Raw genomic sequence first — 14,351 nt, 5'->3', positions numbered from 1 at the left:
TACTCTGCGTTCTCTCACCGCTTGTGGCTGAGGTTATCAGACTTGTGGGCAAAGCCATCAAAGTTTCGTGCAGTGCCAGGAAGAGACACCCCCCCACCCCCCACCCCCCCATTCCGTGTCTGCCTCGATGGGGAAGGCAACAGCACGTAATCCAAAAAAGAAAAACAAATGCGGACGGATCCATTCCTCGGATTGAGTTTCAGACTCCGTGCTCCGTCCCCTGACTTTTCCTTGGAGGAGCCAGGCAAATCGCAGAGAGCAGCCTCTGGAAAGCGCCTGGCTGGAACACCAGACGGCACGAGCTCTTTAAGGCCCGGATCCAAAGCACAAGGATTTCAGCGGGTCTCGGCTCACTTTCTAACGCGCTCTATTCTCCTACCGCCCCGTGCCTCTCCCACAAACGAGAGGTGAACAGAAATATTTCATTCCGAACAGGTTGTGCTGACGCAGCCCCGAGGCTCGCTGGGGCCACCGGATACGCTGTTCTCAAAGCAAAAGCTTTTTGAGGGAGAACTGGGGGAAGTCACCCATCCCGCTGCGCGCGGGGCTCCCCGCACCACAGCCACCCGGCGGGAAAAGAACCTGACCCGCGGGAACGTACCTCGGGGGACTCCTTGAGCACATAACTCGCCTCCGTTGAAGAAGAGCTGTCACCAACCATCAGACTACCCCCGCAGGACGCTGAGCTGTCCTTACCCAGACCCTGGTACCCAGGGCATAACTCCAGGGGGAGCGCAAAGTGAGAAGAGACGTGGGAACCTGCCCCACGCTTGAAACCACCACCCCAGCTGGGACAAGGCTGCTTCCCCAAAAAAAGCCGCTTGCAAACACAAACAGCCCTCACGCCGGAGCAGCACCGCTGCCAACCCACCTTCAGGAAGCAGCCTGGATGCGCCCTGGGCTTACGGTATCCTGCAGCGCCCCGACACTCACACAGTTAAATAAATAAATAAATAAATAAATACCATAATCTTACACATTCACAGTTAACGCAGTGTTTTGCGGAAAGCAAAGGTGAACATCCCTGACTTCATTATGTTAATCCATAAGCTTTATTTAGATCGGGATAGTTCTCAAACATCCACAGCCAGTTTTAAAAGCAGCCAAATTCAGAGCAAAGCAGCCATCACTGGGTTTTCTAGGCAGCACTTAAGTGGGGCCAACAAACTCTGAAGCGAGAAGTTACTTTGCTCTTTGGCTTAAGAGAAGATGTGAAAAAAAAAAAAAAACAAACCAACCCTGTTTCTTCAAAACCAGATTTTGGTACTTCTGTTACACCTGCGCAACTCCACTGACACCACCACGGGCTTTATGCGAGAGGGTAATTTAACCGAAAATCCCCATTGCAAGACAGTAACTACTTGCACCTGATCATGCCGCGTCCTACCAAAATCCACGGCCTTTCAAGGTTCGGTATAAATCAGGCTGTTCTACAAAGACCCGCCTCAAAAGCTGGTTGCAGAAAGTGCGGCTCAACAGCTTAACACAAAGCAGGTCCCTACGTTAGGGCTGAATATGGCCCTCCCCACGTTCTGTAGAGAACGACAGCAAAATCTCGTCTCTCTCACCGGCCCGGAACGCCCAAGAAAACTTCGGGAGTAAGAAAGGCTGGCACTGTTCTCACTAACAAAGTACTCTGCATTTATTATGCGAATACAGCCCTGGGAGAACCATATTTACAGAAGGTGTTAAAATGACATCGCCCATCTTACAGAACGTGGGGTACATGAACATATCACATAAGCTACTCTCATACGCATCCTGATTACAGTGCTCTTTTAAAGAGTGGTTAACTAACTCAGAAACGTACAGGCTCCGGTCAGGACTGAAGTATACCCAGTGCACAGTAAAGCTGCAGAAATATGCAGGAAATGGCATCTCATCCTTTCCAGACAAATTACTGTTTCACTGTTTTAAATAAATAAATAAAATCAAATCAACCTGTTTTTACTCTGGCTAGATCCAAATTAAACTTTCCCATTAAGAGCACCATCGCTTGCAGCCATCAAGAGAAAATTCAGGTGATTCAGAGGAAACAGCACATTTCCTGTTTTACTCCGTGACACAAAAGGCTGAAGAAGCCGTACAGCCATACGTTCACTGGTAAACACTACCTCCTCACCACCATATCAGGACCTTTTGAAAAGAGTATTTCACAGCCTGTAACCACCACTCGCTTTTCTACAGGAGTACCAAACCACCTCATACGTGAACCGGCTCCTCCTGCTGTACCTAAAAACTGCCTCTTTACTTTGTGATATCGGAGAAAGTTTGTATGCCAGCTCCAGGAGAGGACCAGCGTCTCCTGGAAGCAGAGCATCACCATCAACTGTTTTTCTTGAGATTCTCACAATATACACCTTCTGGTACGCTGTCACCACAGGAATCAAAAGCCTTGCGCGTCTAAGTCATTACTGACTCATTAATAGTAGATACAAACACCTTCGCCCCAGCGTTTTGAAATACATGTATGCCCTAAAACCTATACACAGGCAATTTCAAACACGAAGTTAAAGCGTCATTAAAACTTGTAATTGCAGCACAAAATGGAATACGTAAAGTTTGATTTAAAAAGCAAGCTTTCAAGCAAGCATAGCGCAAGTATGGCAAATTCTTTTTGTGTAGGATTGCAACACAGTTCTAACTCACACAAAAAAATTCCTCAGAAAGACAGGAATCTTTTGTTCTGCATTGCTTGACAAATTATTTAAAAAGCATTTTAGTGAATAAGGCCATAAAAAAACAACTCTCAGCGTCAAAGAAAATAATGTAAATACCAAAAAATATTCATTTAGAAAACATAAGATTTTGCAATCTCGATGGTGAACTTTATTTTGTTGTTGTGAAAAATATAAAAAAAAAATCTGATGAAAAGACTAAGGTTTTGAACGTAAGAGAGTTAGAACTGGAAAGACAGAGTTAAGGGGGGGAAAAAAGAACATAAAAAAAACCACAAAAGGTCACAAAAATCTAGTGTTAAATACAAACTTTCAAAACCAAGAAACCAAAAAGTTTTGGGGAAAAAAAAAAAAAAAAAAAAAAAGAACAGAGGTATTGTTTTGGTGTATTGTTTAAAGCGCCCATTTACGTTTTATAAAACTGAGGAGCAGTTTTTGCCCTCTTTCGGGGAGGCCCGGAGCATACCCTTCACCCGGGCATCCCCCCCCCCCCACCACCCCCCCCCCCCGGGCGCGGGTTTGAGCAGATGTGCAGATTTACCTACAAATACACCGAACACACTCCTCCCCGGAGAGACACCCGGCGCGCACCCACCGCCGCCCCACCGCCATGCACGAACACAGGGGGGGGGGGGGGGCAGAACCCCCTGTGCGTGCACCCCCGGAAAGGGACACCCCCAGAGGGGGACACCCTTCATGCACCGCAGCACACACCCCCCCCCCAACATGCACCCCCACCCCCTGCATGCCCCGCAACGAGCCGGGTTGGGGCAGCGCCCCCACTCCATGCACAGCCCCTGCTTGGGGGGGGGGGGGGGGAGATGGGGGGGTGTCCGCATGCAACCCCCCCTCGGCACCGGCGGTGCCCCGGCTCCCCGTCTCCATGGCGATGGCTGCCGGCTCCGGCACCGCCTGCAGCGCCGAGCACCCGCCCGCCCGGCGGCGGGGCAGCCCGCTCCCCCCAGCTTGGAGGGGGGGTGATGGGGGTAACGGTGGTGGTGAGGGGGGGGCGGAGGGGGGGGGAAGCACTTACTTTGACCGGTGCCGCATTGAGGCCCCCCCACCCCTCCAGTGCCGGGGTACCGATGCAGCCACGCATCGACTCCCCACCCGTGCCCGGGGTCCCCCGAGCTACGGATGCTCACCGGAGCGGTGCCCCCCCCCCCCCTTCCCCCAAACCCCCTCCTCCCCGAGCCCGGTAAGGTCGGGACCGTGGAAACATGCTGTTTATGGGAGCGGCTGCGCCTGCCTTACCCTTGGAAGCATCTTTCTCTTCTTTGGGCTTGATCACCTTCCCGCTCATAGACCCCAGCTTGGGTGGGAAAATCCCCGGGAGCGCGGCGGATTCCGGCTGGACCCAAAAGAAACCTGGGGCGGGGGGAGGGAGGACAGCCTGCGTGCGTGTGCGGGGAGGGGATCCTCTACGCCGAAAAAGAGGCAGGAATAACACCAACAGAAGGGAAGGAAAACAAACAAACAGAAATAATAAAAACAAATAAATAAAATAATTCGGGAGCCGGCGAGCTGCCCGCTCCCCGGCGCGGTGCTGAGCGGGGCGGTGAGCGGGGGGCTCCGGCAGCCGCAGCACCGAGCCCCTGCGCCGCTCGCCGTGCCGGAGACAAAAGCGATTTTCCCTGTGTCTGCCTGGCCCCGGTCCCCCCCGCCTTCCTTCCTTCCTCCCCCCCCCCCCCCCCCCCCTCCCCGCCTCCCCGGCTCTGCCTCCCCCCTTCCCCAGGGCCAGGGAAGCGCAGCCGGTCCTGGAAGTCCCACCGATAGGGGGGAAGGGGGTACCGCGAGTTGGGAAAGGGGGGGGGGGGGGGCTTTGGTGTGTTGGTTTATTTGTTGGGTGGTTGGGCTTGTTTTTTTGTTTTTTTTTTTTTACACCCCCACCCCCCCTTTTCGCATCCTCCCCTAATAATAATGTGATGGAGCAGCAGAGCTGCAGCCGCGGGTGGGAGGAGGAGGAGGAGGACGCGAGTCCCCGGCACTGCAGAAGAGGCGGCAGGTTTACGCTCGCCGGCAGCCAGGAGGGCTGGAGCTGCCCCCCCCCGCCCCCCCCCCAACTCCGCGCATCCCCTTCCCCATCACCCAGACCGCACCCCCATAAAGCGGTACTGGGGGAACGGGGCGGGGGGGGGCAACGCGCATCCCTGCCGCCCTCCAGCCCCGGGACGGTGCCCCAGCGCCGGGCTGGGGGTGGCACAGACCCGGCCCGCCCTCCCTTGGGGAGCCGCTCCTTTCCCCCCGCCCCATCCCACAAGGGGCTGTGCCCCCCGGCATCGCCCGAGCCCGGCAGCCTGTTGCTGCCGTCGTGGGAGTGCTAAGAGCCAGGGGACACGGGGTCGGGGGGGGGGGGGACGACGACGACACTCCGAAGGGAAAAGGGGGTAGTGAGGCGCCCTTTAACCGGGGGACACGCAGAGCCTACGCCGCCCCCGCTGCTCTGCCCCGGGGTCGGCCCCCCTCCCCTCCCGGGCAGGAGGAAGGGACACCACCACCAACCCCCCCCAAAAAAGCAGCCAAAGCTCCTCTCACCTGTACTACAAAACCGCTTTCTCCCCCCCCCCCGCCCCGTCCTCCTCGGCGGGGGCAAAGCTTCCTACGAGCGGGGCCGCCGTCGGGGCAGGGAGCTCGGTCCGCGGCCGCCCATCCGCTGCCCCCGCAGGGGGAGGGGAGAAAGGAGGGCGGGCCGGGGGGGGGAAACCCGATGCAGCCGGCTCCCCTGGGAGCCTGGCCCTGCTCGGGAGCGCCCAAAATAAAATGCTGTGAAGAGCGAGCCGAGAAGTGCCTGGGGGAGCCCCTCGGGGCGGCAGCCGGACCCCCCCCCAACTCCTCTCAAAGTGGCGTCTGGTGGGGGACGGGACGCGCGATGGACTTCTCCAAGAGCACCGGGGGACAAGGCAGGGCTGGGCACCCCCTCGGGGGAAGACAATACGCTCAGGGCACTGTCCCTGTCCCCATCCCCCCCCGTGGCCTCTGGCCTCTCCTCCGCTTATCCTGCCCGCCCACCCCCCCGGCAGTGGGGTGCCGGGGGTCTCCGGGCGAGGCAGCAGCCGGCGGGGGTGCGCGGCCGCTATTTTTAGAAGACCCGAATTCTTCCCCCCCCCCCCCCCCCCCCCCAGCCCAGCCCTCCCTTCGCTCCGGCGCCGCGGACAGCTGAAGGCGGATCGGCTTACCCGGGCCGGCGAGGGCTCCCGGCTCCTCCTGCCCCCAGCCCAGAGGGGGGGAAGGGGGCTAGGGGGCTGCCGGGAGGTTATTTACCCATCACCCGGGTAAATGAGGTGACGAGCCACAGCTGGCCCCCAGGGTGGGCTAAAGCCCCATTGCCCCCGCACTCAGGTGGCTGTAGGTCAGGTGTGATGAGGAGAAGCTCGGGAGGCTTGCGCTGCCTTAAATGGCTTTCCCTTAAGAAGCCCACAAAGCACAAAACTGAAGCCCGAGTCCTTCAGCAGAGCTCTTCCAGACCTCCACGTCTCTGTCCGCACCATGTACAACCCCTGCTCTGTCTCTGCAACCGAGGAATTGGCCTGGCAGGGACCTTCATGGAGATTCAGTAAACCCTCCGATGAGAGTGGGCTTCAGGTGCTCTCAATATACGGCTGTTTTACAGCTCAATATACAGCTGTTTTACTTGAGCCTTTTCTGTGGTTTTTTTTTTTCAACACTTCAGAAACCTGCCGGGAGGATCAAAAAGCTGGGCTTTCTCTTGCCTGTTTCCAGTTAAACTGGGGCCACTGAAACCAGAGAGTTGGGAGGAGTGGGGAAGGAGGGATTGCGCGCTTCGGCTGAGCCGGTGTTGGCAGAAGAAGCCCCAGCACGGAGGCTTCAGCTGTCCAGTACAACTTAAGACTTTCTGAGGCACTTGCAGAGACTTTGATGAGCACTACAGACAAGTCCCACTTCTCCTCTGAGGTCTTTGCAGCCACTGATAAACGCTGTGCTTAGTACTGACAGCGAGCGTGCCTTACACGAGCCATTCTCACCTTTGCCAGCAGATCCCTTAAATTTTACGGGAGCAGTTATTACATTGACCGAATGGGGCCTGCACGCTCAAACTAAACACTGGGAGGAGGCAGCAGCTCAGCGCGCTGCGGGGGAACTGTACCTACGGGTGGGCAGAGAGAGCTTACCCTGCTGGTTCGAAACGAGTTGAGTTTTCCCCCCCCTTACTAGTTTGCAAAACTTAGAAGTGTCAATTAAAACAGTAATAAAATATGGTGTTATGCATGCAAAATCTAAAGGGATTTGCATGAAAGCTTATTGCAGCCCGGGTACAGTTTGCACGGCCTTTACTTTTAAATCTACCTTGATGGCTCAAGTATTCTAGTGGAGAGGACGTTATTTGGGGTTGGAACACTGACTTAATTCTTCAGCTTCCCTCTTCGGTTCCTTGCTTTGATGTGGGCATCTCTGGATTTGGGGTAAATCCCGTAAGGTCTGGCTTTGCAACGAGATTTTGTTAACTAACTCGCAAATGTTTAAACGTGTATCTGAGCCTTAGTATCTCTGTACATCACTTTCCCAAGTGTAGTAGGGAAAAGTGTCACCTCGTCGTTTTACAGCTATGGTACGGGAAGCTGAGAAGCACTCGGGTGCTGTGGTGACAGAATGGATACACACCAAGCTGCATGCTGCAGCCAGGCTGATCCAAAACTGTATGTGGCCTATACGTGGCCCTGACGCCGAGCTTGGACCTCTCAGTGACGGTGTTCTCTGAGTTTCTGAATTAGAAACAATTTCTGCACCGCCAGACAAATCACATACCCAGAGGAGGAAAATTTAGTGATTAACACACAGAAGTCTGATGTGTCCTGTGCGAATGCTGTTCAGGTGTTCCACATCCACCTGAGTGGCCGAGGGTTTAAATTCAAGACTCTCTTGGGGGGGGCAGTTTAAAGTCAAATATAGTAAATTGCTCTAACTACACACCTTTTGTGCTTCTCCCAAGATTGAGATGGAGTCGTCTAAACCGAGTTTGTTGCTGGCAAGGCAGCAGGAGCAGCGGAGCATCCTCCGTACCCTTTTATGGCTCCTGAACTCTGCTGCCCGGAGGGCCAAACGCCATCGCCCCCAGCACAGCGAGGTCTCGCACCCTCCGAGCATGAAGTGAAACATGAGGCTTTTGCGGCAGAGAGACATGCGCGGCAGATCATATTTGGGCTCTCCGAAGGCTTGCGGCTCAGGGTCGCTCTCTGGGAACGGGCACGGCAGAGCTGACGTGCTGCACGGAGCTGTGCCTCTGCTCAGGGTATTTATTCCCCCAGAAACATCTCCCAGAAGGTCCTGACTTGGCACAGGCTTGGATAAGTCGGGTGTCATTTACAATCTGAAATTGTAAACTCCTAAGTGCCTGTATACAATACAACTATTGCTGCTTAATGTCCAGTAGCTGTACCGTTTGTCCATAAAACACATACTCGTCATGAACGTGCTTTCCCTGTCCTCGTAAAATATCCAGAGAGACATATATCCCTGGGGGAATGCTGGAACTCACACAGATACGGTAGCGACATAGCTCCTCAGTGCACTTTTTCCTTGGTTCTTCGGTTTATTCACAAGTTGAATTTTTCTCTTTTCTACAAGAAGTGGCTTGTAAAAGGTCCGGGTTCTGCTCTTTTACATAGCGGGAATTTTACATTATGCCTTTAAAGCAGTCCAGCAAGTTTAAATTAGCTTTGTCAACAATGGTTCCTGGTATGTTCCCAGTTAAATCTGAAGTAAAACTCTCCCTGCGTTCAGGTGGAACAGGATTAGGCCTTGCATTTAAGATTCCAGACAAGATACAGTCTCACCAGTACAAGTACTCACTCCTCATTTCAAATTATATTTTTATATTCATAGTGGCATCTAGAGGTGTCTATTGCATTATGATAAAATAAGGAAATAATTAAGTGGCCGTGTCTAAAGTTTTGTTGCCACTGTTTTGTGACGATGTCTATAAAATCAGTCCAAATAAATCCATCGCACCTCTCCTTACTGCCTGGCCTGCCGCTGGTTTAACCGGAATGCTAGGACAAATTTCCTTTCTACCAGTTGCGTGTTTTAATAGAAAACACAAAGATTTACAGATGAGATTAATACTAAATGCAGGGCCGAAGCACAGTCCATTCTCTCGCAGGCGCATCCTTGTTCTAACGGATGTTTAATGTGGTCCCCATCTTATTTTTACCATTCCTATTCCTACGCAGTCTTAAGCGCTACACAGAGGATCTTTTTTTGGCAGACAGCTTGCTGTGCAGAATCTTCCTCTTTTTGATTGCCAAAACCCAACTGCTATATGCAAATAGAGTTCCAGCTAATGGATAGTATGGGGATTGCAGTTTAATTTCTCTAAATAATTCAGTCTGATAAACAGAGAAGCCCTAAGCAGACGCTAGTGGTAAGGGATAATGACCACACTCACACCGCGAATCTCTCACCTATTTACTATGAATCATTTCAATTAAAATTAATGGACATCAAGCATTCTGGGCTGCGACCCCGGCACTTCGGATTGCTTCGCTGGGCTGGGGAATGCGCTCAGCGCCCGGGAAATGGAGCATCTCGCATCGCTATGCAGTGGTCCCTCTGGCTGATCAAGCTTTGCGAACCGCAAAGCAAATCCCCATCAAGGCTGCCGGATCGAGCACCACGCTGATGTGACGCCTTTAGCACTGGAGATCAAAGTCTTCCAGATTATTGAAAGTCTAAAATAGGCCAGTCTCGAAGGTCTTTTTTCTCTGCATTTCAGTACATTCGCTAAACTAGATTGATCACAGTTTACAAAGGCATGCATTTCTGTAAGAGCACAGTATGAGTTCTGCTGTCTAAGTAAAACAAAATAATAAAAAAAATCTTCTTACAGCTCCAGAAAACCCTACAAAGTAGTGGTTTAATGTACAAAGACTATACCTCACGTGCAATCTCAGCGCTTCACAAATCTTTTAAAGGCTCACAGCAGACCTTGGTTTTAAGTCCTGGATTTACTGAAACTAAAACATCCTGAAACATACCATGAAGTTCGGAAATACCCAAATTTTGGCAAAATGTGTTTGGGAGATTCTAGTGGTTACACAAATAGCAATGTATTGGCAATGCAATACATTGGTGGCAAACGCAATGTATTTATGGGAATCACTGGCAGTACTCAACACAATCTATGAATTATCACTTGAAATCTTCATTTAACAGAAATGTTTACTCCGGTTTTTATTAAGCCTGGAAAGCCTGAGTACAAACAAAAGAAGCTTTCCATCTCCAAATCCCACCTGGATTACCTCCGGTAGATGACTGCTTGGCAGCCTGCCTTTTTTTGAGGTTGCCCCTCTCCTCGAGTTCGGTGAAACGCAACCGTTTTAAGACATCGGAGCGGCCGGCCGAGCCCTCAGAGCTGCAGCTGCGCCCTCTGCCCTCCCCTCATCCAGCCCTTCCCCGCTCTGCACCCGCGGGAACACACGCACAAAAGCGAGTCAAGTGGGGACCTGGCCAAAATGACAGGCACTTCGTTTCCTCTCCAGGGGAGGCAGCAGGGAACATAGGCAGTTTAAAGAAAGTTGTTCCTCTTTTGTTAGGCACCTGCAGATGGGACTTCTGCAGGTGGAGTGGGAAAAAAGGGGGGAAGCGTTCAGCATCCTCACTGAAACCAGGGGCCTCCACGTCACAACAGATTTTTGCCCAAGGCCCCTTCTCCGAGGTTCGTTTACCGAAAGCCAAGAGATGAAAGACCCGGGAGTGGTACTTCGTGCTATTCAGGGCACAAGTCAGAGGACAAAGGCGGTCCCACGCCCCGCGTGAACGCAATAACGAGAAGCCGAAATCAAACAATGGCTATCGCTGGCTGCTTTTTGCTGGGTAAAGTAAAGAGGCAAACGCCCTTCTTCACGCCGCCCGTCGTCCTGCGCACTACAGCTCTCCCTTTGCGACTCCTCCTGCTACTCGGTCAAGTCTTAAAGCTTGAAAGGTTTTGAAGTCGAGCTGGAACAGGAGCTTTGATGTTCGGCTCTGCCAAGCTGCAGCCCGGCAGCGGCGGCTCAGCTCACTCCGGATTTGTGGAGCCGAGAGAAAACGGCATTCGAAGAAGAGGCCGGGGAGGGCCTGGCATCCAGAGGTAAACTCAGGTGGACACGAAGTCCTGGTGCCATGGGAGACCTGCCGTTAGAAACCTCGGGCCGCCTCGGTGATGGGCAGGCGAGCAGTGTGACCAGCGCGACGGGATTGATCTGAGCCTTCCCGGGAGTCACCCCGCAGCGCCAGGCGCGGCAAGCCAAGAGCAGAGCCGCGGCAGGGAAAAGAACATACAGCGATATTTGAAAGGAAACTTGCCAAGTAGAGCTCTGACATTATTGCAGGCTTGCACATGCAATGATATCATAGGGCAACACTTTTTTTCATGCCTGACTTTTTCCTTAAGCGTGGTAAAAATTAATCAGTGTTTGATTTTTACAAGACGGAGAGGGGAATGTAAGGATTAGTTTTTCAGACCTATTTTGGGGGCTCAAAGAACTCTATAAAAACAGTTATGCTTAAAGTTCAGAGTGGATACTTAAAGCAAAAATGGAAAGATATTAAATTAGTTCAAGAAACGTCTTAAAGAGAGTTCTAAGTGTTGCAAGAAGCCTACAGTGCGTAAGGCAAAATATTTGCTGTTAATCGGAATATGCTCTTATGCACCAAGCAGCGCTAGAATTGCATGGCCACAAAAGAAGTTGCTTTCCTCTATCGTGAACCTATTACCCCCCTACTACTTTCTGTCCCTTTCCTGCATGAAATTGTCTTCCCCTGTACAGCGCCGCGCGGTTCATCCCAGATGCCTCAGTTCTCTTCAACTTGGGGCAATTTTAAGCTGCATCTGCTGGAATTTTTCTAGCATTTCCTTCACTAAGACACGAGCTAGGTTCAGCGCTCACCCCGGGCCAGAGGATGAAGCTCACCCATACCACACGGAGCACTTGGGCACCGTTTCTCCCGTTTCCTCTGGCCAGGGCACTACAGCCGTGCCGCGCGGCTCCGTTTGTTTCCAGCTGAGCTGCGCTTGGAGCTGCCTCATAAAGCTCTCACGTGTCTTAATCAGATGGCAGCTGGTATTTCTCATGTGTCAACCAAGTTTTGATCCGAATGACAAGCACGGCGCCACGGGTGAGCACAAGCGAAGGAAAGAGAGAGACTTTTCCCTTTTGTTTTAATAGGCTCGCTCGAGTCCTCACGACCCGTTGAATCCCCATAGCAGAAGGTGGCTGGCTGTGACTGGGCTAGTGGCTAGCTTGAGCTTTGAGGAGCAGCAAAGCTTTAGCTCTGAAAGTCAAGTATTGCATGACCTGGAGAATTTTTAAATTTTTTTTTTTTTACAGAGCGGACTTGTGGGAGGTAAGCGGGAGGATTTGGATTTGTTCAAGGCAGATCGTGTAGCTACAGCCTTCCTCCTTCAAACCGGCATCGAGCGCAGGTCCTTGCCTCACCAGCCCGGGAGGATTCTGCCTGCTCATCCTTTGTAGAAAACCACGAACGCCGTCGGAGGGGTTCGCTGTTCAAAGAACTACATTTGGAGGTCGTGGCTCTGAAGGGGAAAGAATTTTAAAGCGGTTTGTATGTATTTAAAAGCTCTTTCTCGAGCTCCGTATGAACCGTGTTGACATAATTGAATTTTTTTGACTTTTTGCTCTTGCCTCGTTTCAAAGCAGTAGCTAAGCAGTGCATGCGGCTCAGCAGCGTGGTATGCAGCAGCCGGTACACACCAACCCTTGGCATTTTGGTTGAGGCAGGACCGTGCCTGGGCTCGGTGCTGGTGACAGCTGTCAAACGTGGCTACAACTTGATTATTTCTTGTCCTGCCATTCCGCTTTGGCTTTTTTCCCGCGCCATTGCTAGGTGCTGCCTTGGGGCACCACTACAAAGCGATGCTGCCAGGCTCAGCTCTCTGTTCCCCGTTTCTCTCCCCCAAAATTGCTCCTAGGTGTACAGCCTTCCTACTTGCTGGTGGCACTTATGAGATCTGCAGATGTATTATTTATAGCCGCGAGATTTGGCTTTCTGCGCCTCCAATCTGAACGCTCCCTCGGCATCTTTTAATAGCGATCGCTATTTTGTATCCCTTTTTGTTTTTTCTCTAGGGGATATGCCAGCAGGGATGGGGCTGAAATCCTTCTGGATCAGGAGCAGAGACAAATGCAGCTCTGTTTGTAAACACTCCAGGGCTATAATTAGCAGGAGTCAGGAGAAGAATCGCTTACAAACTTCAGGCTCCCCGAGCCGTCTTGAGGGACGCCACAGGCGTATCGACACATCTGCTGCCGATTGAAATAGCAACCGGCGTTAGAATCATAGAATCGCTGAGGCTGGAAGGGACCTTTAGGATCATCAAGTCCAACCATTAACTTGCCCTGACAAAAAACACTTCTAAATTACGTCCTCAAGTACCACTTCTACCCTTATTTTAAACACCTCCAGGGATGGCGAATCCACCCCCTCCCTGGGCAGCCTCTTCCAATGTTTGATAACCCTTTCCGTGAAAAAATTTTTCCTAATATCCAATCTAAACCTAATTACCGTCCTTCTGCGTGCCCGGCGGGGAGCCCTGCCTCTGGCGCCCGCCCCACCACCCAACTCCTCCAAATTCCCCAGCCTCTCTCCTCGCTTTAGGCTCACCAGCCTCGCAACACCACCACAAACATCTTCCGCTGGAGGAATTATCCAGATCCTCCTTAACATCTTGCAGAGACCGGGAGAAAAGCCTTGGTCAGCCAGAATATTGTCCCACAAAAAAAAAAAAAAGGGTTTCAAGGTCTGATGAAATGTTGGAAGACCAGGACAACCCTTACGGCACACGCAGCTTTTAAGCAGGCTTGGGCTGCACAATTTCAAGCTTAAGGGAAAACTAAGCCGTGTTGGGTAGAGCAGAGGACTTAACGTTAACCAGGATGGGTAACCCCTACGTGTATCTCTCCTTTCAGCAGTTACAGGCAATGGCGTATAAAAATGACCTTGGCTGTGTCTGAAGGAAAACACGGCAACAGAGAAGCAGTGGGATGCTCAAACTGCGTGTTCAATAAAATCTATGCTTCTCAGAACGGGCTGCCAACCGAATGCCAAACGATCCGAATATATCATGTCAACAGTTAAATTCACCTCTTCACAGATCCCGAAGTAGCAACTTGCCTTTTTTTTTGTTTTGCAAAGCACACCAATACGTACAACTACACATCTAAAGCTTTTTCAAAAAGGCATAGCAAAATCATGGCATCTTCTTTTTCAGCCATCTATTGGCTTCACAACACTGAAGGAGATTAAAATATATACAAAAGAAGTAGGTGGTATATTCTAAAAAAGAAACTAAAAAATAGTGTTACAGCCAAATAAAGCAAATATCTTTAGGAAATGTCGGAGGCCAGAACACCAGTATTTGGAGTTTTATTCGGTGTTGGAGAATATGGTTACTTTTTTTGAAAGTGAAAATTCCTGCCCACAAACCTGAGGTTATAGAAGGAACTTACAGAAAGACCAGATTTTATTTAAGAGGGAAAACCAACTGAACTGAGTAGCAGAACTCCTCTCTGCTTTGTGTTACTGGCTCAATGTGGGAAAAGCTAACGTGTTCATCTCCACCAAAGAAATGGAGAGAATTCAGTGAGAAGGGATCGCACCCAGATCCCAGGCGAGGAGACCTTATTGAGCTTACTCTGTACAACTGATACATTTGGT

At 51.5% G+C, this 14,351-nt stretch overlaps 1 protein-coding gene across 1 annotated transcript in view; it reads right to left on the bottom strand.

The window, feature by feature from the left end:
• Positions 1-5,330, bottom strand: part of FGF13 (fibroblast growth factor 13) — a gene marked incomplete at its 5' end in the record, with an annotated part of 271,669 nt that extends 266,339 nt beyond the window's left edge. The window contains 2 exons of the mRNA XM_082488025.1: positions 3,933-4,099; positions 5,214-5,330. Of these exons, the coding sequence (XP_082344151.1) occupies positions 3,933-3,981 (49 nt within the window). The remainder of the gene's footprint in view (positions 1-3,932; positions 4,100-5,213) is intronic.
• Between the last annotated feature and the right edge of the window lie 9,021 nt (positions 5,331-14,351).

This window comes from Vanellus vanellus (genome assembly GCF_965231255.1).
Source record: "Vanellus vanellus genome assembly, chromosome: 10".
Taxonomy (NCBI): domain Eukaryota; kingdom Metazoa; phylum Chordata; class Aves; order Charadriiformes; family Charadriidae; genus Vanellus; species Vanellus vanellus.
This window is presented reverse-complemented; position numbering and strand designations above follow the sequence as displayed.